Raw genomic sequence first — 26,081 nt, 5'->3', positions numbered from 1 at the left:
GTGGTTTTCTAGTGGTGGCTGTTAGTGGTAACCGTTCTAATTATTGTTCTCTCTCAGCAGTGGACATGGGTCCCAACTAGAGGGCTTTCTGATAGTTCTTAGTAACTTTCAGGGGCTACTTCCTTCGGTAGCTCGAAGTCAGGATCAGTTGCGCTTTACAGTAATAGCTGCTACAATCTAGTTTTGGCATCTCTGAGTATATTTTTTAATGTCTGACATCTCATAATCAGCACAATCGTTTATCCCTAGCACCACCTCTAGAGAGCATCCCACAACAGAGCAACAAAATATATGCTGCAACCTTTTCCAAAGAATATATGTTTGCTTTCCTCAGACACCAATACCTGGGTGTGCTTGAGTCAGACACAGCCCCCCTGGACCATGCATTACAGTTGGACCCACACAAGTTTGCACCAACGCTAATCTAGAGAGGGCTGGCCAGGTGTTGCTAAGAGGCAGGACCTTTTGCCATTTCATTTTTCTTCCCCATTTTTTTTTTTTTTTAGAAACAGTTTTTATGCAAGTCCCAAATAGTTTTGTTTTCTTAAAAGTATCCAGACTAGGTTCTTAAGAAAGTTTTACTTTTCACAAGTAATTTTAAAAAGTAGTGAGTATGGGAGGTTTTTCATAGTGTTAAGATCTGATCTTGTCTAACTGGTTACCCAGTCTATACACCTCTAGAGGTAAACTTTAATGGACTCAGAAAGTTAATCTACAAGGCCAACGTTTCTAACTTTAGAGGAGAAAGGAACTTTCTATGGCTTTTTAATGATGAAGGTGAATGAGTGTGACAGTCTCAGCTATTGTAAATGTAGACCCCAAAATAGAACTTGTCTTAAGGGAACTGCAACTTCAATTTATGAAATATGTTTTTCTTTAAAATTCTGCAAAATCCTGGCTCTAGCTTATGCTAAGAAATTGGTTTCTAGGAAGGCCATATCTCAAATAAAAATTGTATACTGTTACCATTACAATTCAGAACACATTGGTTAAATATTATAGAATATAGTATTTTATGCTTTCATATAATTATGAAAGTTCAAAAGTGTTTCTGGAGAAAAAACTGACTCATAAAGAACAAACACAGCTATAGATTGAATAGATTTTAAAGGTTTTTTTTTGTTTGTTTGTTTCTTTTGTTTTGTTTTGGGTTTTTACTTTCTGCCAAAAGTGTGCAAATAATTTGTTTTTTCATGAACCTATGATGTGGCTTATGGAAGCAGAATTGGATCTATGTAATAGAATGCATTTACTTAACTGTTGTGATTAGTAGAAGACTTGACACATCAAGGATATAAAGGTATTATCAATAGTTCTCCTCTCTATGAATCAGAAATGTGATAAAAAATATTTTAAGATTAATTGATGACACTTTGGAAAACAGTGTGGAGATTCCCTAAGAAATTAAAAATAGAGCTACCCTAAGACCCTGCAATTGCACTACTGGGTATTTACCCCAAAGATTCAGATGCAGTGAAAAGAAGGGCCATCTGTACCCCAATGTTCATAGCCGCAATGGCCACAATCACCAAACTACGAAAAGAGCCACTATGTTCTTCAACAGATGAATAGATAGAGAAGATATGGTCCATATATACAATGGAGTATTATGGCTCCATCAGAAAGGATGAATACTCAACTTTTGTATCAACATGGACAGGTCTGGAGGAGATTATGTGGAGTGAAATAAGTCAAGCAAAGAAAGTCAATATCATATGGTTTCACTTACTTGTGGAACATAAGGAATAACATGGAGACATTAGGAGAAGGAAAGGAAAAGTGAATTGGGGAAAATCAGAGGGAGAGAAGAACCATAAGAAACCGTGAACTCTGAGAAACAAACTGAGGATTTTGGAGGGGAGTGGGGTGGGGTGTTGGGTGAGCCTGGTGGTGGGTATTAAGGAGGGCACGTATTGCACGGAGCACTGGATGTGATGCATAAACAAATGAATCTTGGAATACTGAAAAAATAAAATAAAAATTAAAAAAAAGATTAATTGCTAAGTGTCAAATCTTAGGCTTTGAACAGTTTGCTACCTTAACAACTGAGGAATCTATATGTAGCAAAAGAAGATATTTATCCATGGCCATTAGAAACCAAAGGAGAGTGGGGAGGGAGGGAGGAAGAAAAAGGGATATTAGCAGTGACCATGATGCTTCTGTGTATTAATGAGCTTTAGTCAACAAAGCAATGAAATGTAAAATCCATAAGCAATGAACAGAAATAATTGTTTAGAAGCCTAGGAAATCTGACCATCAAAAGACAGAAATATAAATATGCTACAACTGACCAAAGTCCTCTAAAATTTCTCAAAAATCTTATGCACAGATGTTTAAAGGAATAACATATAGTGTATATATTTATTTATTAAACTCTCTTTCACGCATTTTTAAATAATGTAAACATTAAAAAAGAAATCACCTGGCTACATTTGTAAAAAAAATTTATTAACAATTCACTGGAGCCACAAGAAGACTGGTAAAACTCATAGAAATTGACTTACACGATTGCAAATACCTTAATGGCAATATAATGGACATGGTTTTTTTTTTTTAATTAATATATAGTGTATTATTTCCTTCAGGGGTACAGGTCTGTGAATCATCAGTCTTACACAATTCACAGCACTTGCCCATAGCATATACCCTCTCCAATGTCCATAACCCAGCTACCCTAACCTCCCCTCCAACCCTCTACAGCAACCCTCAGAGTTTGTTTCCTGAGATTAAGAGTCTCTTATTGTCTCCCTCCAGATCCCATCTTGTTTCATTTTTTTAACAGCCATGATCTTAATGGATGAACTATAAGTTTTTCAGGCTTGCATCCTTCTTTTAGGTCATTTTAAAGGTTTGTTTAGTAGCCAAATTAAAAAAAAAAAAAATATATATATATATATATATATATATATATATATACCCACACAAAAATATATGTATTTATATACATAAAATATATAAATATATATATAAACACCATTGTAGAAATAAGTATATATACTATACATATATAATGTTTAGTAGTTAAATAACATAAACATAATATATAGTTTTCAAGATACTGCTTTCTGACTTGCTAAAAGTATCCAAAAAGTAAGCTGTTTATTCCCCTTTACTTGAGATTCCTGTAAGAAATGACAAATTGACTACTAGAATAATTTTTATAGTTTCATGCCGACATAATGCACTATTCTTTTTGGGGGAAAATTTGAATGTAAGGGCTAAAATTATGTTTGGCTTTGGTTACCTTATCATTATAACTTTTCTTTTATTAATTGCTCCAGTACTCCAAGTATTAACAAAAAATGAAACATCTCTGGGATGTCTGTCCATTATGACTGAAAGTACCTTTGTCTCCTATTCATTTCTTAATGAAATTCTTTTCTTTTTATTTTATTTATTTTTTTAAAAGATTTTATTTATTTATTTGACAGACAGAGATCACAAGTAGGCAGAGAGGCAGGCAGAGAGAGAGAGGAGGAAGCAGGCTCCCTGCTGAGCAGAGAGCCTGATGTGGGGCTTGATCCCAGGACCCCGAGATCATGATCTGAGCCAAAGGCAGAGGCTTTAACCCACTGAGCCACCCAGGTGCCCCTCTTAATGAAATGCCTGAACTGAATAAAATTTTCTTTCATTTGATTTTCACATTTTCCCTTAAAGGCAAATGCTCGCACTCCTTTACATATTGTGTTTTCAGATTTCTGCCTCTTTGGAAAAAAATTTTAAAAATTCCATTTCCTTTATTTCATGAATGCTTTAAAGCCTATATTTAATATGCCACCTCAAGCGGTAGTGAATTTTTGGATTGCTGAGCTTGAACCGTTTACTGATTCTGTTAGAGCCCTTCGAACAGAGGGTTTTCTTTTCAGCTTCATATATAGCATAAAGAGTGGAAACTATTAGAAACAGGAGTAGGGGACTATAGGTGGCTGTGGATTCTTCTTTGTAGCAATGCCCAAAATAGTACTGGTAATCAGCTTCCTGGTTATCATCACTGCAGGCTTCTTTAAAGCCTCTACAATGGTATAATTTTTTACTCTATTTCAAAATAATGAACTTCAAAGTGAAGGATTCAGTGAAAACTTTTTGTCATTTATGCTGAAATAAGGTTTTTGAAGTGAAGAATTATTTTGTGGAAGCTAGATTGAGTCAAACTATGATTCCTTTAGACTTAGGTTTTGGTTTTATTTAATGGCTAACACATCGTTGTGTAGTTAGACCATGCTAGAAGTATTGCTCAGAGGTGGCAGGGAACTCAGAGGTCAAAATGGCCAGTGATAAATGCCCAGAAGGCACATAGTTTTGAATTCCTAATACACTGACCTATGACGTGGCTCTTAGGCCAAGGCTGTGCATTGGCTGTATAGTGGGGAATGACAAAGATGGTAGGTTTGTTTGTTTGTTTTTCCCACTTTGGAGATGCTCTGTTCATCCGTTATTTGAAATTTTATAGTGGCAATGTTTTCATTTATTATCTGTGTAACGTTTTAACAAGTGTAAGTTAAGGAAAAAGGACTTTGCTGTTGTAGACATTTGAGACTAAGAATGTGGTACAGTTTCACAGGATGATGACTGATGTCACCCCGAGTAAATGCACTGAGACAGCCATGCGGCTGATGAATGGAAGGGAAGCTGTTCACACTCAGTCAGAAGGCACATAAGAATAAGTGGTTCTTGATTCTGTGTCTCTTTGACCACTAACATTTTATAGTTCAGAGATGGAGTCCTTCAGAGGACTGAAGCCACCCCAGCTGGAGTGTCAGACAAAAACCAAACATACTATGGAGTCTTTCTTGCAGTAAAAGAACAAGTCAGTCTTCCCAAGTCTATATTATCTCACTAAATATGCCATTCAGAGTCACGATAGAAACATTTTTTTTTTTTTTTTTTTTGGTCAAGGAGGAAATAGAGTAAACATGATTTTCCTTAGTCAGAGACTTTGGTATACTTCAGTAAACAAAGAGACAAAGGAAAGTAAGATAGGATTCTTCTTTAATCACCTTAATGTTTAGTTCCACACTAAAAGAGGTTGCTTCATACCTCCTGTTAATGCGTGTCTTTGGGGGTTCAATGACAGTACCTTGTTATGGAAATGTCATTTATATATGGTGATGGGGTACGATCAATGAGGTTTCAAATATAGGAAGTAGTTTTCTACTCCATTATACTCAAGACAGTAGAATTAGTTACTAAGACCATGTACAGCTGTACTAATTATATTGTAAAGGTGACAGGCAATTAAACAAATGCATATTTGCAGAAGCAATTATCATATGATCTCACTGATATGAGGAATTTGAGAAGCAAGACAGAGGATCATAGGGGAAGGGAAGGAAAAATGAAACAAGACAAAACCAGAGAGGGAGCCAAACCATAAGGGACTCAATCTCAGGAAACTGAGTGTTGCTGGAGGGAAGGGAAGTCGGAGGGATAGGGTGGCTCAGGCACGGACACTTGGGAGGGTATGTGCTATGGTGGGCATTGTGAGTTATGTGAGACTGATGAATCACAGACCTGTACCCCTGAAATAAATAATACATTATATGTTAATAAAAACAAAACAAAACATGCATATTTGCAATTTTGTGCTCATATAATAACCCTTAACTGTTATTATCTACTCACTGCTTAATCTAATTCTGGCTTTATTTAAATAATAATTTAAGTAATAAAAATAAATAATTATTTAAATAAAATATATTTTAAATATATTATTCTAGTCAATTTCTAATATAAAATATTTTAATATTTAAATTTAATATTAAATTTAAATATACATTAATATATTACAACTCAAATAATAATTTAAATAATAATAAATAATAACTAAATAATTAAATAAAACTATTATATACTTAAAATACTTAAAATATTTTAGTCAATTTTTTATTCTTAAAAAATAACACACTGTAAATTCTGATCTACAACTTAATTTTCTGGCTTAGTTCTTAAACTTTCAGTTAAGTTGTCTTAGTTTCTCCTGGAAATCTATTCTCATCTGTCTGTGGCTTTCTCCTGATTTATTAGAAGGATCTTAGGGAGAATTGAAGTCAGAATTTGCAGAACTTAAGAATCAGCTCTTTAAGTTTACATGATTTCTTCACACACCCAAAGAGAAAACTAAGGGTGTTAACTCTGAACTTCCCTGTTCCTTCTGATCTAGTTTTGCAAACGTTTTCTTTAGTTACCGAAGAACACAGATTTGTGTTCTGGGACTCTATTTGTAGAATACAGCAGTGTCTTTTTTTGTAAGAAAAAATATTATTCAGAAAAAAGACAAGGATTTGAAAGCAGATTTAAATGGGTCTCACTGCAAAAAGCCTGACATAGTCAATTTCTGGGTCCATACTGAAATACCGGTTGCTTTGGCGATCTCAGTTAGATACCGTGGTTGAAAGCATGCAGGTTCTAGGCAGTGCCTCTCCTAGATGCAAGCATGTTGGAATCTCTAGTACTAAGGGGCTTTCAGTTTGAAAGATGAAAAAAATCTACTGTTTTCATGATAGTATAATAGACACTTTTGGGGACCTACCCAGATTCTCTTTATCAAATTGGTGTTCTTATCCTACAGGTGTTCCTGATGGCTCATATCTGACACTTCTCTTGAAAATTACCATCAGCTAGAGCCTACTTACTGTGAAATGCTTGGCAGGTTATACCATCGCCTCTTCTCTGGGAATAACTACATCCAATCCCTGATACTGGGGCACACAAGGCTGTTTTCTTCTTCAAGGTGAGACATCTAGTGGAACTACTCATCTCCCTGAGCACTGTGCCATCACAATTCCCGGGTCTTTGGCCAGTTTCTTCCTCGCCCTCGGGCCTTTCTTTAAGATTTCACTGGAGAACAGCTCTTCCATTAATTGCTTGTATACAAGCAATCCCCATCTCGAGTTTTGCCTCAAGGGAAACCAACTTTAGACAAATGCAAACTACAAAAGTTAAAGCTCTGCAGTATCTTCTTGCTTGGTGGGGATATGTAGAGTCTATTATTTTGCTTACCAGTGATTCTTTGGAGGTCAGAGTCAGCAAAGAATAACTTTGGGGTTGGAATGGAGGAAAAGTGGATGATACTGTTTTTAAATACATATTTTTGAGACATATCTCAAATATTATGTGGGTAGAAAACATTTAGATAGTATTGCTACAGGCAGAGACCTAGTAACTATTCCTTTTTATTTATTTTCTGTTTTATTTCTCATAACATTTCCAAGAATTCTAGTAGGTTTCTAAGCTTTTCAAGCAAGAAAAGAGAAATACTGTGAGACCCTGGAATACCACTTAAATAATGTTGGAGTAACTTTATAAATGGAAAAAAGACTTCACACTTTCCAAATATATGTTTGACCCTTAGTAATTAACTTTCTTTCATTGATGGGTCTGTCAATTCTTGTTAGTTATCACAGGTATTATTTATGAATTAATTTTACATGCTTTCATATTTTGATTGAGAAGTGTCTGGCACTTTTCCAGTAAATAGTAGCAAACTTGGACATCTCTAAATCTTTTCCCACACCATTTTCTGCCTGAATATTTTATTTACTTTATTCCTTACTAAATGGCTAAAATGATGCAGCAGATGGAAAATAAATAATGTACAACTCTAGCAACCAGTACAACTACTAATGTAGTAGCTATGTACTTGGGCTTTAATTTTACTGATTGTTATAAAATATCATAAAGTGATAGCAATCTTAATTCCAGTGATTTTTCTAAATCTATTGTTGAATTAAAACTTTCCAATCAATGTTCTTATTTAATGTGGTTCTTTTTAATTGCCTTATATTTTTCACATATATACCCCAGTGATATTTTTGGGAAGAACCAAGCCTGTGTTGAGTTTTATTATATTCTTTCAGAAGTGGAATCCATGTCTTGTCTCTTTATATTATAATGTCTCAAAGCTACATTGTTCTATTGGATAAAGCACAGTGCCATGCCTTTAGAAAGTTTCATTTAAGTGAAATACCTGTAGGAATCCTACTGATAGGAGACTACTTTTCTATCAATATTTCTGAATAGATTCAAGCTTTTTCCAACACAAAGAACAGAATATGGAAAAATACACTTTTTATTTTAAAAAAATTTCACTTTTAATGTCCTCAAAGTGGCGCTCTGGACCTCAAATTACAATTTGACTAAGATACAGCCAAAATAATCAGTTATGTTGTAAAATAATTTATGCTTGGTATTTATTTTAAAAAATTTAGTTTTATATCTGGGGACCTGAGTAGCTCAGCCAATTAGGAGTCCAAAGTCTTGATTTTGGCTTAGGTCATGATCTCAGGGTTGTGATACCCAGCCCTGCCTTGGGTTCCATGCTGGAGCCTGCTTAAAATTCTTTCTCTTCTTCTCCCTCTGCCCCCCACCCCACACACATATCTTCACAAAAAGAAAGAAAATAAAAAGATTAGAAAATAAAATTTGGTTTTATATCTAAAAAAAAAAGACGATTTAATCCTTCCTTAGTCCAAAATGCAGTATGTAAACAGAATTATTTCTATCCCTTGCTCCTGACTGTTACTTTCACATAATTTGTTGAGTCTTCAAATTACTTTGCGTTACATAATCACTTGAAGTAGAATTAAGGATCGGACAGGTATATAAGTTATAGTATAAAGTTAATTTCTAAATCTAGAAAATAAATCATATGTATCTGGTAGATGTACAAAATAAAGGAAATGTGTTACATGCAGTTTAATAATTATGCAGTAAATATAAATCATATGCTGTGTGGCGTTCTAGACAAATGTGTTTGCTATTCTTGATTTTTATATCTATGAAGAACACATGACAAGAAATAGACATGTCGCATGTACTTTTTTGTAAGTTAAAAACATATCTTCTGCCAATTACCCAATGGCACAAGGCTGAGCAAACCTGGAAGATTATTCCTGTGCTTTTCTAACAACACTGCCAAGCGTCCTCTGGCTGTTATGATTCCTGGGTAAAGGTATCAAGGAAATGCTTTGATTCCCAACATCTAGTCCTTCTTCTCTTGATATTAATCATATACAACATATAAACTTTTATTTGATGCAATACCCATCTCCACACAAAGAAAAAGTCCCATTGTTTTTCTAGGTGAGAAAGTAAGGGTGTAAAGATGTTTAAGTCCTGTCTGCAGGCTGTTCTGGCATCTGGAGTCAATCTTTTAGAAGTCATATCGTATAAAATAGAGTAAGGTATTCTAAATTCCAGGGCATTTACTTAGGGTTTATTGGCAGTTATATTTTACATTTGCCATGATTCTAGTATTTTTCCTGTGCTAGGGATTTTACCTGTACTGAAGGCAAAGATGCTTAAAAATTTTAAGAACATGGATTTATTCTCCTATCATTTCTGTGTCTACATGCAGATTGGTCAAATCAGGAAAAATATGGCATCTGCTGAATGTAGTTATTATGTTCAAACTGTGGAGAATTGGTGATTGTTCAGGCCCATTGCCCCAGTAGGTATATTTCCTGATGTCCAGTGTTTTGAGGATATCCATAGCATGGATTTTATTTTGATATTATGACTAGATAATTGTTCATGGGACTGTTCAGTACTGTACTTTTAGAGTATATAGGGAAAGGGTGTATGAGTTTTCTTTGATATCTTTTTTTTTTAAAGATTTTACCCATCTTTTGACAGAGAGAGAGAGAGAGTTCACAAGAAGAGGGAGAGGCAGGCAGAGGGAGAGGGAGAAATAGGCTCCCTAGAGAGCAGGGGACCCAATGTGGGGCTTGATCCAAGATCATGACCTGAGCCAAAGGCAGAAGCTCAACCAACTGAGCCACCCAGGTGCCCCTTTTTTATATCTTTAAGCTTTAGGAGCTTAGTCTTTTCTCCTTAAATGAGACAAGGAGGGTTATCAGTCTCTGAAAGATGAGCTATGTGAATGCATCATTAAAAATCCACTCATCTTCAGGGTCTTGGGCTGACTTTTGAAGTCACTACAATAACATGGTATCAGTCATCCATTTAATCCAGTCTCTTCTTTCTAACAACATGGGCTGGAAATTGCATTGCTTAATTATTTGAATTTAGTAAACATGGATTATTATTCCATGAACATTTAAAAATGGGCAAAGATTTTGTGGTTTATTCCATTGGCAAAATCACAACTATAATGATACCTTAGTCCAAAAGTTATGAAATTGCTTAGTAATCCACTGTGTACAGTGCTGTTCTAATTATCTAGATTCAATAGAGAATACATGCTGACTTCCAAGGACTTGTTGAAACAAATATCTAGACTATGACTAATTAGAGGATTTTGTAATACTTTCAATATTAGAATATCATATTAGTCTCAACTCTACAGGGTATAAATTTATCATGTGGCTCTTCTGCTAAGTGGCATTTGCAGATAGAGGCGTACATCAGAGTGTTTATTAAGAGAAGAGGATTTAGAGTCAGATCAATTTGTGTTCAAATCTTGCCTGCCACAGATCACCTAAATGACCTTGGACAAGTTAATTAACCCCTCTGGGCCTCAGCAAAATGAGGGATAGTAATACTCAACTAACACAAGTTGTTATGAAGATCAGATAAGCATGTAAAGAGCCTAATAGAGTGACCAGCACATTATAGACACTCAATAAAAGGCTATTATCTTTATTACTGTTATTATTATCATCAGATATGTTAGATTAAAATCTTTCATCTCTCTCTAGCATATGGTTTTCCTGACAGCAATGTTTCCTATGATAATAGAACAGATCATGGCTTCCAACCACTTTATTGGAGGGCAGAAGCAAGCATTACATAGGACCATATTCTTCTGGTTCTCTGTCATTTTCCCTTTCCAAGTATGTAAAAGCAGTTTTCCCCTGGCAGTGAACCCAAAATAATGAACTCCATGGCAAGTGAATAGGTCTGTTCAATTATTAAACCTTGTTCTGTCAATGACATAAGCTGCAGGACTATGTTCCATCAATATAGTCCCAGAAGACCATATTCAATTAGGACAACCTCCGAGTCTTTGAGAGTAGTTAAGTTTGTAAGACCAGATGCTGTTAGAAGCTCTCAAAGTCCAGTATAAAACAGTCCCCATGTCTGGCTTAATCCTGACTTCCCTCTAAAGTCTCAGTTAACTTTTGGACTGTCTTAAGTGTTTTCTGCATAATCTCATGCTACCCCAGAATTTAAATGGGAACTTCTGCCAGATGAATGATACAACTCACTTTTGCCTCATACCCAGACTCCCAGCCTTTTAGGATGACTACTTTGTACTTCATGTTTTCTCTGTCTGACGACATAGCAGGTAATCAGTTTGGGATCCTATCTCACAATGGTCCTTGGCATTTGGTGAAATGGTGGTTCTCATCAATCATAATGAAGAGGATGGGATAAATCTACTGGCTACTTTATATATAAAGTCCTGAATGCCTCAAAGACATTCAGTTATCTAGAATTTTACAAAGCATTCGAACATTCATGAGCAGTACGTAAAATAATATAGTGTGCTTCTGAGAATATAGTAACCCATGAGTTGTTTGTTGGAAGAGAATATGTATCATATTAAAGTTTAAGCTTTTGCTTGACTGGGACTCCTTATAAAACATCCAACTCTGACTCAGATAGTATCTGTTCATTTTAAAAATCTGTTTAATTTGGTTTTTCTCACCCTCAGCTGTAAATTAGCCAACTCATGAAAAAACAAAAAACAAAAAACAGTCTCTTTTTCAGCAGTGGAAAGAGGAGTATTTTTAAAGTTCATTTTTATTTTCTTCCTTTTTGGCAATTTTGGTTAGTTTAGGTACCGGATTCTACTCTAAATTTTATGCAATGGCTAAATGAATGGGACATGGGGCTAAAGAAATGCAACTGAATTTCCAAGAGATTAATCCCTTTCCTTGTGAGTGAATTGAGTTCTTGTAATAATTGTCAAACCCAAGGTCTTCAGATCCTCTGTACACTTTTAACTAAATATCCACCCTATGTTTGCCATTACATCAAAAGTGGTCAATCAATTAAGAGCAATCTTTAGAGTCTTCTGCAGATTTGCAATTTTTAATTACTCTCATCAATATTGCAATAATAGAGATTCACTTTTTAGATTGTGAAGTGTGTTTTAGAGAGTAATCAGGTGAAGGAAAGTGCTTTTGAGGGGAAATCTTTCAGTGGACACATCATCAATTCAAGCTTCATATCTATTGCATTTAAGCAAAAGAGCAAATTATAATATCATAGAAACAGTTCAGTCTCACTAGAGTCATTAAAATGTTACAAATGTGAAATTAAGTTAATAGTTCTAAAACATTCATATTTGTCAGAGTGGAAGAATTACAGGCAATAATTTTAAAACCTTCTATTTATTATCTCCTTGAGTTGAAAATAGCAGCAGAAAAGCAGTAGCATTCAGACTTCTTGACTATTTAGCAATCTGTTCATTCTTAGTTTAAACATTTATTATCCTGTGCCTTCCAAAAATAAAATGAAAAGTTGTATTTGCTGGTGAGAAAGGAGAGAAAACATGTCTTTTGGATTTTAACTATCTTAAGAATGATATGATTATTAACTTCTCATTGAAAGAACTTGGTGGAGAAAATGTGACACTGGAGAAAAAGAGAAGGGTCAAGATGAATAAAACATAATGATTTGAGGCTTTTAAAAATACCATCATATATTTCTGATAATTTTGAATTTTCATACTTTTTGTCTTAAACTATACTGATAATTTGTTTAAAATTAAATAAACACTTGATCCTACAAAACCATGAATACTTTAATTCTACTATATCAATGGTTATCTTCAACATCATTTCAAAATAGAAAGACACTAGTCATTTATGAATAGACATTGCTAACTGGCATTCCCCTAATTATGTAAGGCTGCCTCATGCACATTTCTTTGTAGAATAGCTGCTCCAACCAACCAGCTGACCAAAGGTATTTCCATCTATAGCCACTGGGGATTTCTTTCTAGTCCCTACCCTCTAAATATGTATGGTGTGAAAAATTCTACCTTCTAGTCCGCTCTTCTTCTTTTCCAAAAAGGAAAGGAAGAAGGGCATAAAGAATGTGAGAAAACAAGAATATTGGGAAGAAGTAGAGGAAAATAAGGGATTAAAGGCTCTGTTTCAAGTTTTAGAAATCTCCAGAGTAGGGACACCCACGTGTTTTCAGAATGAGGTTTCATGATCAGAAATTGATGTGTGGGTTATTTTTTATAATAGTGATAAATTGAAAGAATCTGTCCCAGGTTGTAATTCAAAAGTAAATTGAGAACCTGTGGAGGTTTTACTCATATCTAATTTCTGTCTTTTTTCATTATCCCAAAGTTTTGCGATGTCACTTCATACAAATACATTTGATGAGGTCAAAAGCATACAGTTTCAATTATTATCAAATTATAATTACTAATTGATTCAAAGCTGAGAGCATTAAACACTGATGGTAGCAGGGTAGGTTATAAAGCTCGGGATAAATTTTTTTAAATAAAAAAGTCAGGTAGTCCAGGTCCACAGTGGGATCAGACAGGCCAGATGTCAGTATGGGCACATGTTGGGTGTTCAGCGTGGAGGTGGTGGTGACCTTTTACCCATGGTTTGAGAAACAGGTAAGCATGAGAGGATGCCTTTAATTATCTGCCATGGCTAACTTTGATTTTCCCATAGAATGTTTGTTTTCTGTGGTCTTTCAGTTCTATACTTCTACTAGTGAAATATTTTATCAACATAATTACTTAAAGAGATTTCAGTCAGCTGGCCCTGGCAATAAAGCATTATTTAATCATTCTGTTACCATGAGGAAACATTTTCCCGGATAACTGATCTACAAGGAAACTTTTGGAAACAACTTGTTATAAATTGCATATATAGTTTTCTTTATTTTTTGTGTGTGTTTCTTTTTTTTTTTTTTAATGTTGATTCCCATTTTATTTTTTTCAATTTATTTATTTTCAGAAAAACATATTCATTATTTTTTCACCACACCCAGTGCTTCATGCAATCCGTGCCCTCTATAATACCCACCACCTGGTACCCCAACCTCCCACACCCCCGCCACTTCAAACCCCTCAGATTGTTTTTCGGACTATAGTTTTCTTTAAAAATATATACGATTATGAGCAAAACAAAAAGCAAAAAAACCAAAAACAAACAACTTTCCTTTGAAAGAGAATGCTGATTTTTTCCCTCCTATTCTTAGGATTTGTCAAGCACTGCAGTGAATTTTTTCCCGTGTGCTGAAAGTGTATCTGATTGGCTTCATAATTAACTATTTTATTAAGGCCCAGTACGTTTTTTTTCTGACCTTTTTTTTCTGCAGTAAAAGACAGTGTTTTTCTAATTAAAACCATCAATAAGAAAGTCACTTCTTACCTTGTCAGAAGGTTTAAATGGATTTCCTTGTCCGCTAATTCCACCACTGATACTAAATCCAAGGCCAGGATTTTTTTCTATTCTCACACAAAACTATATAAAAAAAAATACAAAAAAGTGATCAAATATATATGAAAGCTAAATATTTTCAAATAACTGCCTCACAGTAGAAAAGATCCACATTTCACTTTAAGTTCCCAAGGTTAGTCTATATTATCTCAGTACACAAAAGACAAAGTACTTAGTGCTTCTTTAGGCATAAGTCGTGACTGAAATAACCTGAAATTACCTGGGCAAGCAAATATTACTACTTACTCATTATTGTGGGTAGAAATGCACTTTGATTAGCAGTTTTTAAAAAATGAAAAGCTATCATTATAACAATAATAAAATTATGCGTTATTTCAGTTACCTACTTTAAATGCACATATATTCTGACCAAGTAGAAGAGACCGTATGAATAACTGAAAGAAAATTTGCAAATGTTCAGTGAGGGAAAATATGGCTGTTTAAATAAGTTGCTACTGCTTGCTAGGAGAGTAGCACAATTTATCTCCTTGGTAGGTGATTCTGTTGTTTGGAAATAGCAGGGTTCTTATTTTAAGAAAGGGGAGAACTTTTTTTTTTTAAAAGATTATTTATTTATTTATTTATTAGACAGAGAGAGATCACAAGTAGACAGAGAGGCAGGCAGAGAGAGAGAGAGGAGGAAGCAGGCTCCCTGCTGAGCAGAGAGCCCCATGTGGGACTCGATCCCAGGACCCTGAGATCATGACCTGAGCTGAAGGCAGCAGCTTAACCCACTGAGCCACCCAGGCGCCCAGGGGAGAAGTTTTGATCAGAGCTCAAGTGAGGGTGGAACAGTGAGAAAATGAAATATCCAGTAATAGAAGTTTTGAGTTTGTCACCAGCTCCTGGAGAGGCAGTTAGAAGCCTTGGAAGACAGAGAACACTGAAAACAGAAAGAGGTCAAGACTATGGAGAAACAGACAAGGAATAGTTAAGGATTTAGGACTGTGAGGGCTAATATTCTAGTATTCAGTGCTGTATTATCTCCCCAAACCCTAAACCATCGTTGAAAATCTGTTAAACACAAGAGCCTTGTGCGTTAAGACCGATGGGGAAGCGACGGCACGGGAGTAGGTCCAGGTCACACTAAGGCTGTAGTATAGACGAAGCTATTATAAGAGTGAACGCAGATCAAGAATTCAGCAGAAGGGAAGTCATTGCCAGGAATGATCTGGAGAGATGATAACAAACCTAGGAATACGCTTTTTTTTCCCCCTAAGATTTTATTTATTTGTCAGCGAAAAAGAGAGAGAGAAAGAGAGTGTGTGCACGAATGCACAAGCAGGGGGTAGTGGCAGGCAGAGGGAGAAGCAAGCTTCCTTCCCACTGAGCAAGAAGCCTGATGGGAAATTCTATCCCAAGGCCCTGGAATCATGACCTGAGCCAAAGACAGACTCAACTGACTGAGTCACCCAGGTGCCCCCAAACCTAGGAATTGTTGATGATCCTGAGCTGGGATATGTATGAGGGCCATGGTGAAAATGCTAGCTTTCCAGGTAAAGGAGGATGGGGTGACCTGAGATGATTCAAAGACTTGGGACTCTAGTGGGTGCAGACATTTTGGTTACAGAAAGAAAGAAAGAAAAAAAGAAAGAAAAGAGAAAAGAAGGGAAAAGAAAAGAAAGAAAAAAGGAAGGAAAGAAAGAAAGATTTTTAAACTTTTAGGTACAGAATAAATACTGGAACTAGGTGAACCATGTCTTTCCAGAGATTAGCAGGCCAAAGATTAATAAGGAGTTAAGAAAAATAATCTAAAGAAATACATTCACATATATTTTGTATTTATATAAACATATACTGAGAAAGTTCTTAAAGGTGATTGTAGATGTTTGCTTTCTTAGGTAGCGTAATGTCTTCCCCAGCAATCTTGCTTAGTTAGACTATTACTTTCCTTGTGGACAAATGTAAATGTCTAGATGCTCTCTATATTTTCATTTTCAAGATACCTTTAATCCCTACCTTTAGATAGTCCAAGGCAAATTTGAGTACTGTTCCTGGCTTAATTAGCATATATTAAGAGTCACTGGGAACTGGATTAATTAGGTTTGGCCACTTAATGAGACTATCCTTAATTTACTGTCATATTTCTTAATAATAAATGTAATGTTTAACTATTACATAGTTCACTTGCAACACAAGGGCAAAACACTATCCACTAATGGGATTTTTATGGTAGAGTCTTTAATGAATAGTTCCTAAATTATGGGTAACTGCAATTACCATAAGTACTTTTCCATATTTTTATTTTAAAGATATGTTTAATTATAACTTTTCCTCTAATTGAGCTACGTTTGTTAAAACTAGTTATCATAGGGTAATAGCAACAACAGTTTATAATAGTTTTGTCCTTACATGGCTCACCATCTGTGGATATGAACATAAAATAGCTTGATATAGCTCAAAGGAATATTTTAGTTTTATTCAATATACCAATTTACCTTGTATCCTTTTTTGTTATTAGTGGTTAATTAGAAAATAGTAAGGAAGGAACTAATATGGTTTAAACATTTTACCTTTGTGCTTCCCCTACATGTTTCCAATTAAATTATTTGAAATTTGGGTTTTATCTTTCTAATGTGAAAATTTTATATTGCAAATGAAATATGTGGAAAGTATATACACTTCTGGTTTTCCCCAGGCCACTCTAAAACCTGAAAGGAAATGTATGCAACAGATTTTATTTACAAATTAAATTGCTGAGAGTACTTTTTAGTACTTCTCTTTCAAGGCACTGACTATATCTATTTTATATTATTGTCAATCTGGAAGGCACTACAAATCTAAGGGAAACAAATTTCGTATGTGCCAAGTATGTGAAGAACTGCCTCAATATATTTTTTAATAATAGAAATAATAAAGATGACACTGTGGTTTTATAAATGTGACAAACAACCCTAAATTCTGATCTGAAGCTAGACCGCCCTTGGGCATGCTATGGTATGGCTAATAGGTTGTGTTGTGATCGCTGTGTCCCATAAAGCATGTCACAAAGCGTATTCATCTCACATATAAGGAGTTCTACCTGCCTGGTAACAGGGCCATAAAATGTAAGAGGAGAGAATAGCTCACAGCCAAGAAGCAGTCAAAAACTAATGAGAATTATCAAAGAGGAAATGCAGTGTTCTAGCAAAAGGTCAGAACTAAGAGGCTAATAAATAGCTTATGTAATGAAAATCAGCATTTCAATGTTCTATTAAGATACTGATATCAAGGAATGAAGTTTCTGGCTGAATATACAAGTAATGGGCTGGAAGTCAAGGGTGTATTTGCTTCTTTGAGAGTCTGCTTCCATCATCTGACTTGACTTCATGCTTCTGGTCCGTGTCAATCTTGCTCTATTAAAATACTGAGTCTTATTTTAGAGAGGTCTACGATAAAATGGGTTGTTATGTAGCAGCGAGGCCCTGTGAAGTCATAACCTATAATCTCTTGAAGGTAGTAATATGGTCTTGCAATGCTCTACAACCTAGTGGCAAGAATAAAGGAAATGGTAGCTCTTGTGTGTACATGTGCACATACGAACAACTTACGTGTTTGTGTGTGTGAGTGTGTATGTGTTGGGAGGAATTGGGATTAGGATCAGAATTAGGGAATTGCACTGCAGAAAAATATTTGGTGGTGCTGTAATGAATTGATGTCCTATGATATGTTCTAATTATCATTATCTTTCCTAGGAGTGTGTGTAAAAGCTTTTAATGGATACCTTTGTTTTTGCTGTCCAAGATCCACTCATGCTAATTCTGGTAGCTATAACCTTAATTTCTCTCTGAATAACTCACCAACTTCTTTATTCTCAGCCTATATACTTTAGGTGAATCATGTTATCTAGGCCTCAAAAAAAACACTGTATTCCCTAGAAATGTGAATGTTTATAAGATGGGCAGGTAATCCAATCAAAAAGGAGTAATGAGATGCCCACTATGATTTCCAGGAAAGAGAATCTTGCTCACTCCTGCTAGTTTTAAAAACTACCATGAGGAGAAAGCCTTTTTTGAGACAGGAACCAACCCATAGAGAGGTCATGAGCCCACTTTAAGCCTCATCTGAAGCTTGCCCATTCCTGTAGTTTTAGCTTAGTATGTATTCATGCCCTCCTCCTTTTTTTTTTTTTTTTTTTTTTTTTTTTGCTTAAGTCTTATTAGGTTGAGTCACTTATAATCAAGAGGGCTACTTGGTAAAAATTCAAGGGGACACTTGCTTATTTGTTATAAAACAATTGGCTTTTCTTGTCTTTTACTTAAAAAAAAACAAAATATAGTTGGTTGTGGAAAATCTTTTTGGGAAGTGAAGTAGGCAGAATCTCAAAAATTCTGTACTGATTGAAATTCAAGGTGAGGTTTTGATCTACTAGAGGGTTGTTAATTGTTGAAGCATCAAGAAGGAACTTTATCATCAAGTATATTAAGCTTCTGAGGCCATTTCTGTGCCTGACTCCGGAGAGTATTACCAGAGAGTATTACTGAAGACGTATCCACATCCACATGGATTTTTATGCAAGTAGGACACTTGGATCACCTGTATTAATCATATCTATTATGTTATCTCTTCATTGACATTCTAGGGCAATGGCTGACACATGGTTAGCACTCAACTTTTATTTTTTAACTATGTGCATATATGACAAAAGATACTTTCAAATATGCTTTGTCAAACGTATATAATGGCTCCTTCTTAAAATATGTCACAAGCTGTTAGAAGGTATGCCAGTTGTTCAATGGCATGCTCCAATTATGTAATTAACTGCTTGGAAAAACCATTATGGCTTTGAAAATGAAAATTGTTATAGAAATCATTATTAACACCTTTATTCCCCAAATATTTACTGATTTCCTACTAAGAGCCAGGTACCTTGTCAGACAGATAAAATATCCTTGCTGTCATGGAACTTACATTCTAATGAGAAGACATATTAAACATGTAAACAAGAAGTAATTTCAGATAGTGAGATGAACTGTGAAAAAAATAAAGCAAAAAAGGTAGTAGAGAGTGGTGGATCAGAAGAGTGGAGCTGTTTTAGGAAGAATAGCCAAGAAATGATATTTCAAATACTCAAGTGACATTTTAGCAGAAATACAAATAATGTAAAGGATCATGCAACAGTTAAAAAGAAACACAAGAAAACTGCCATCCCAGAAAGTCAATGATTTTAAATGCCCTGAAGGTAGATGGGTCTTTATAAGATCAAGAAACAACAAGATGGCATAAGGGTAAATGTATAGATCTATGAAATAAAATTGAGAGTCTAGAAATAAACCCCAAAATTTATGGCCAGTAGATCTTCAACAAAAAGTCCAAGGTAATTCACTGAAGAAAGAATAGCTTTTTCAACAAATGGTACAGGGACAACTGGATATCCACATACAAAATAATGACTTTTATTCCCATCTCACACCATACACAAAAATGAACTCAAACTAAATCAGAGACTGAAATGTAAGAGTGAAAACTACAAAACTCAAAGAAGAAATACAAGAGTAAGTCTCTATGATCTTCAATTAGGTGATGATTTCTTAGATATGAAACCAAGTATGATAAAATGATTGATTGATTTTATAAAAATTAAAAACTCTGATGCTTCAAAGGAGACTACCAAGAATTTGAAAAGACAACTCAAGGAATGGGAAAAAAAATATTTGCAAATAATATATATGATTAGGGTCTTATATCCAGAATATATGAACAACCCTTAAAGTTCAGAAATTGAAAACCCAAATAACTTAATTAAAGAATGGGCTGGAGCACTGGGTGGCTCAGTCAGATAAGCGTCTGACTCTTGGTTTCAGCTCAGGTCATGATCTCAGGGTTGTAAGATTGAGCCCTGCATTGGGCTCTCTGCTCAGTGTGGAGTCTGCTACAGATTCTATTCCCCTCTCCCTCTTCCTCCTGCTCTTTCTCTCTCTCTCTCTCTCAAATAAATGAACAAGTACTTTTAAAAAAATATAAAAAATGGGTGAAAATTTTTAATAGACATTTATCCGAAGAAGACATATGAATGGCTAATAAATGCATGAAAAGGCACTCAACATCATTAATTATTGAAAAAATGTACATTAAAATCATTATGACATACTAAGACAGACAATAAATAATGGTAAGACTGTGAAGAAATTAGATACCTCATTGCTGGTGGGAACGTAATATGTGGCATCCACCATAGGCAGAGGTTTAGAAGCTTCTCAAAATTACAAATATAATTACCATTTTACCAAGCAATTTCATTCATAAGTAACTACCCCTCCAAAAAAACCTACCCCCCCAAAAAACTACCATTTCACAGACTTGTATATGAATGTTCATAGCAATATTATTCATAATGGCCGTGAAGTGGAAATAATCCAAAAGTACATAAACTGATGGATAAACACTTTGTGGTATATCCATATCATGGAATGTTATTTGGCAATGCAAAGGAATGAATTAGTAATACATTCTACACTTAGCACATTATGTTAATTGAAATTAGTCCAGAAAACCCTCACATATTGTATAATCTCATTTATATTAAATACACAGGAGAGGCAAATGTATAGAGACACAAAGTAGATGAGCCATTGTCTAGGGCTGGGGGAAATGAAGGGAAGGGAGTATGGAAAGTTACTGTTATTGAATACAAAGTTTCTTTTTAGAATAATGAATCTGTTTAAATATTACATTATGGTTGCATAATATGGTGCACATTCCCATTAACATAACTTTTATAACAGTGTATTGTTATAATTGTTCTATTTTGTTGTTTGTTATTGTGGTTAATCTCTTACCATGCTTAATTTATAAATTAAACTTTATCATAGTTTTGTGTGTATGGGAAAAATAGCATACAGAGAGTTCCATATTATCCATGGTTTTCAGGCGTTCACTGGGGGAATTGGAACACATCCCCTGTGAATCGGTGGGGGAGGGCTACTGTGTATCCTATACATAGTATAACAGACACTAACTGCCCTTTCTTTTCTTAGTTTCATTCAGACTTCTTTTCCTTAAATTAAAAATGTATTTTTTGTAATTGGATATTTTTTCAACTATAGCACTGCAATAAGTGATTATTTTTTTTTTTAATTTACAATCTCCCAACTTTAATAGAAATTAGTGTGCTTCGTCATGCTGTGTAATCTCTCTGTACTATGTTTATAATGTCTCTTTGCACTTAAAAATTGTGAACAATTTAGTTTTTTTCCATATTGTACAGATCTTCCTTGACTTACAATGGGATTCTAGGCCAACAAACCCAACATATCTTGAAAATATTATAAGTCAAAAATGTTTTGAATACACCTAACTTACTGAACACCATAGCTTAGCCTAGCCCAATTTATATGTGCTCAGAACACTTACATTAGCCTGCAGTCGGACCAAATCATCTAATGCAAAACCCATTCTATACTAAAGTGTGGAGTATCTCATGAAATTTATTGAATGCTGTACTAAAAGTGAGAAACAAAATGGTGGCAAGGGTACAGGACTATTAAATTTGAAGTACAGTTTTTTACTGAATGTGTCTTGCCTTTGCACCATCGTTAAGTTTAAAAATCTTAGTGAAACCATTGTAAGCTGGGAAATGTATGTACTTGACCAAATTAACATTGTTGTGATCATTGAAGAAAACTCTGTTTTCCTCTTTATGGCTCTTTTGTTGCAGCACTAGAAATGCCTTATTAAAATAGCATGTCTATAAAAAATAAAAATTAAAAAAATATATATATATACTTTAAAAAAAAAAAATAGCATGTCTTGATTTAAATGACTGAGCCCATATTAGAAATTTTTCAGTGACTTCCTTGGTCTTTGCACTTCAGTCACTACTCTATAATTTTCATTTGAAACTGTATAGCTTTAAATATTTCTTTAGTGCTCCGTATTGCGTGCAGCACTGGGTGTGGTGCCTAAACAATGAATCTTGGAACACTGAAAAAATAAAATTAAATAAAAATATAATAAAATAAAATATTTTAAATATTCTTATCTATTTTTTCCTTGTTAAATGTGGGATAAAAGTCTTTAATGTGTGGATGCACACACATATCAAGAGGTTTGTTTTTAAAAGAAATATAACTTAGAAAAGTAAAAAATACAGGCAATATTTTCATCATGAGAGTGATATTCAGAAACTTTTTCAGGCTCTCTCTCTCTTTTGTTTTATTTTGCTTTACTTGCTTTTCTATTTGAAGATTAGGGAAGTTGGGACTGATAACCGTGAAGTTTCCTCTGATATTTAAATTCTTAAAATGTTGTATTTCTACTTCTGTTGCCTATGTCTATACTCACAGAGCCGGACTTAACTGTGTGTGTGTGTGTGTGTGTGTGTGTGTGTGTATAGAATTGTATCATTTGGACTCTTAAAAAACTTTCTGAATTTTGTTTGTGGGTGGTAATGTTCTCATTTTATAAGGAGGAAAACAGAACCCCCAAAAGAGTTAAAGACTCAGCCAGGGTCACACAACTTCACATGAGAGTCAAAATCCAAATTCTGAGACCCAGGTATTCTCTTTCTTGAGTGCTACAGAGCTAAATGGAAAAGTGGGGAAGTTATGAGGGGGTGGGGAAGAGAGATGAAAAAAAAACCAGAGTGGAAGTTGGTGATGATGTGCTGGGAGATGTTTGGGGGCTGCCTGGGGGTAGGGAAGAGCTTGGTTTATAGTGTTTGTCAATTTCCCTGATGTAATTTTGCCCACACTCTCATTCTACTGTGTGGGGTCGCTGAAGGTGGAGTTGGGAGGAAAAACACACGGTCATGGGCCAGTGTGAATCTAGCACGCCACGCGTGGCGGACAAATGTTACCCTGAACTGTGAAAAAATGTTGAGAAAATGTCTTCAGATTCGTAACTCTGGAGAATGGGTGGCAGAGTTTGCAGACTAGTACTCATTCTTTAAAGGCTCCTTAGGCTTTCACATGGTCTCTCCAAAGTGCTTTCTGCTTTGGTATCTGTCTCTTCCACAAATATAAATGTACTTCATCATGGATTATACATTTGCAAAAGAGAAAAACCAAGTTAATGTCAGTTATTTTTAGCAAATTATGAACAAGTTATGAATCAAATTAGTGATAATAACAATATATTCTTATTCACTTGGCAAATTTTTACCTCAGCATTCCAAAGCATTTCAGCCTGAAACCAAGGCAGGAAAAAAAACTGGGAAGCTGAGAAGAATTTACTTAAGTCCCTTCCTTAACACAGCCATTGAACGTTCCAGTTTTTACCTCTCAGATTGAAAGGCACCTGATGTTGCAGCTGTGGACCAAAACACCTGTCAGCGATAAGTATGTAAACTTTAGAATTTAGTAATCCTTTCATTAGTCAAACTATACAATTGATGTATTTTTAGAAATAATGTAAAAAAGGCCCTTAAATTTAGAGTGCTCAAACCTACTGTTCAAAGTAGGTGAAACAGAGGGCATTGATCTCAGTGGATTTTTCGATGTAGCTTCTAATAGGAATCATGAAATCCAAGAGCTTCACTGAGGTTGTGATATTTTGGGGGGAGGGAATATGAACAATCTTTAACCTTTTAGGTGCCTGTAGTAAAACATAATTTAAAACTTTACTAACTTTAAAGACTATTTGGAGAGTTAAAAGCCTTATATCATTACCTGATTAAAGGCACCTGTCTGATTTCTTTATCTTAAATCCAATACTCAACCTAGATCAAGGTAGGACAAGAAAAAAGTTGTCTTCAATCCATCTCAAGTCTGAGAATGATTAATACCTAATCTAAGCCTCAAGAAGGGTATTAAGAAGTAAAGGCAATGTTTAGAGCAGCTGGAATCCAAATAATAAATGGCTCTTAACAGTGTGAAAGAAAAAACTGGAGAATGATAATGTCTGAGATGTTCAGAAAATAAGGCAGGGTGATATCTGAAGCTTTGAGTAGCCAATACTAAGGCGAAATCTTTATTAACCATATTAAGGTGTTAGTGAAGTCAGTAGGAGCTTTGCCCAGTTATCTGAAGAATGAAATAAGAGAAATTAATTTTATGGGAGTATTAAGATCTTAATGCCTATTTTCTAAGCATAATATAAACCAATAGATAAGACTCTATTCAGTGTTCTGGTTCTAAGGAAGAAAACATTCTATAATGGAAAAGTAAATCCCAATTTTAGATAGGTCGGGAGAGCAGCAATTTTTTTTTTTTTTTTCCTACAGGGTACTTATCAGTGGTTTTTGGATCATTTCAGAAGTGTTTCCCTTTTAACTGTTCTTTATCACTTTCTTCAAGCAAAGCTTTAACTTTGTCCTATTCAATAACCAAAAGATAGGATTTTTCAAAAAGGTTCTCACCAATAGTTTACTTTTTACACTGTGAGTTTCACCAGAGGCCTTGGTAAACATGCCTAATCCACTGAAGCTCTGTATCATTCAAAAGCCAAGCTACAGCACTAAATTAGAGTTGAAAGTGGATAGGAGAAGGGATAGGATATACAAGAAAAAAACTTTCAAATTCATCAGTTTCTCCTTATGTGAAGTGGGCATTTTACCAACTATCAGTTTTTATATCTTGTAGTGCTTAACCACTGAAAATAATGGTAAAACCCCTAGAAAGAGTTCTCCACTCCATTCAACATGGTGGCAACATTAATTTGTCCCAGACTGCCTTAGTGAGGGAAGGTAAACCACGGATCCACTGGATTTCCCTGAACATTTCCTGAAAATTCATCAACAATCATAACTCTTCTCACCTGCTCCGGATAGCCATCCATACTCCTTTGCCCTTTAGTTTGAATTAAGCACCGTCCAGGCTGAGGTCCCCGGGTGGCCTGTGAAGAGGGGATCTGAATAGGCAATGGTGACTGAAATTGCTGGATGGTCACTTTGTTTATATTTCCCTCATATGGCTGCTGCTCCCGGCTACGGTGCTGAAGGCTTTGGGACCCCATCAAAGTCTGGATGTGGCTGCCTGCCTGTGGAGAAGATAATTTGTCAGACAAAGATTCGTGGTGTTGAAAGGATGTGATTAAAGTCAAACACACGTACAGAATACCTATCTGGTAAAGTGGCATCACTTGGGCTCTCAGCCACTGCTGGAAAGGATAATGAAAAAACAGTAAGGGTCTGCCTACTGTGGTTTGTGAAAATGTTAATACTGGAGCAAGGTTGCATTAAATACATTCGTAGTCATCTAGTGTCTTGTCAAAGATTATTTTATCCCCCATTTTAAGGAAGCAAAAATCTCTCCGAAAAATCTCAAGAACAAAAAGAAGTCACAGCTTAAAAATAAAGTGGAGTTCTACCTGGCGTTTTATTTTGACTAAAAGCAGGGAGAGAGATATAATATAGAAAACATCAGAGGGAGAATGATAGAGGCTGGATCCTGATTCTGAAGCAAAAGAATCAAAGTGTGCATTTTCCTTTATGTCAAAGGTGCAAAATGAGGTCGTTCAGGTGAGGTTAACCAATATCCATTCATGTTCTGCATTATTAGATCAAGAGTATGGTTTATGGAATCTTTAAGTCACATTGAAAATGAACCATGTGGTAAACTCCTATGAGAATCTGTAGTTCCTGGAGGCACAGATGTGGAAGGGTCTTCCAGGTGAGGTCTGTATGTAGATCATCCCACTGTGAGCTTTCAGAGACATTCATGAGTATCTCATTGAAAGGAACGATGACCATTTCTCACTCCTTAAGGGTGGCTGTCGGAGGGAGAGGGCATGCTCACTATGTCTTCCATCTTCAAATGCTATGGTGTGCACCACTGTTCCTTACTC

The 26,081-nt window shown here is 35.2% G+C and overlaps 1 protein-coding gene across 2 annotated transcripts in view; it reads right to left on the bottom strand.

Moving 5' to 3' along the window:
- LRRC7 (leucine rich repeat containing 7) overlaps nt 1-26,081 on the bottom strand; it is a 708,443-nt gene that overhangs the window by 24,154 nt on the left and 658,208 nt on the right. For both annotated transcript variants that reach the window (XM_082688811.1, XM_082688812.1), the window contains 2 exons: nt 25,053-25,274; nt 14,310-14,402 (listed from right to left, as the gene is read on the bottom strand). In XM_082688811.1, coding sequence (XP_082544937.1) covers nt 14,310-14,402; nt 25,053-25,274 — 315 coding nt within the window. The remainder of the gene's footprint in view (nt 1-14,309; nt 14,403-25,052; nt 25,275-26,081) is intronic.

Source organism: Mustela nivalis (assembly GCF_964662115.1).
Source record: "Mustela nivalis genome assembly, chromosome: 10".
Taxonomy (NCBI): domain Eukaryota; kingdom Metazoa; phylum Chordata; class Mammalia; order Carnivora; family Mustelidae; genus Mustela; species Mustela nivalis.
This window is presented reverse-complemented; position numbering and strand designations above follow the sequence as displayed.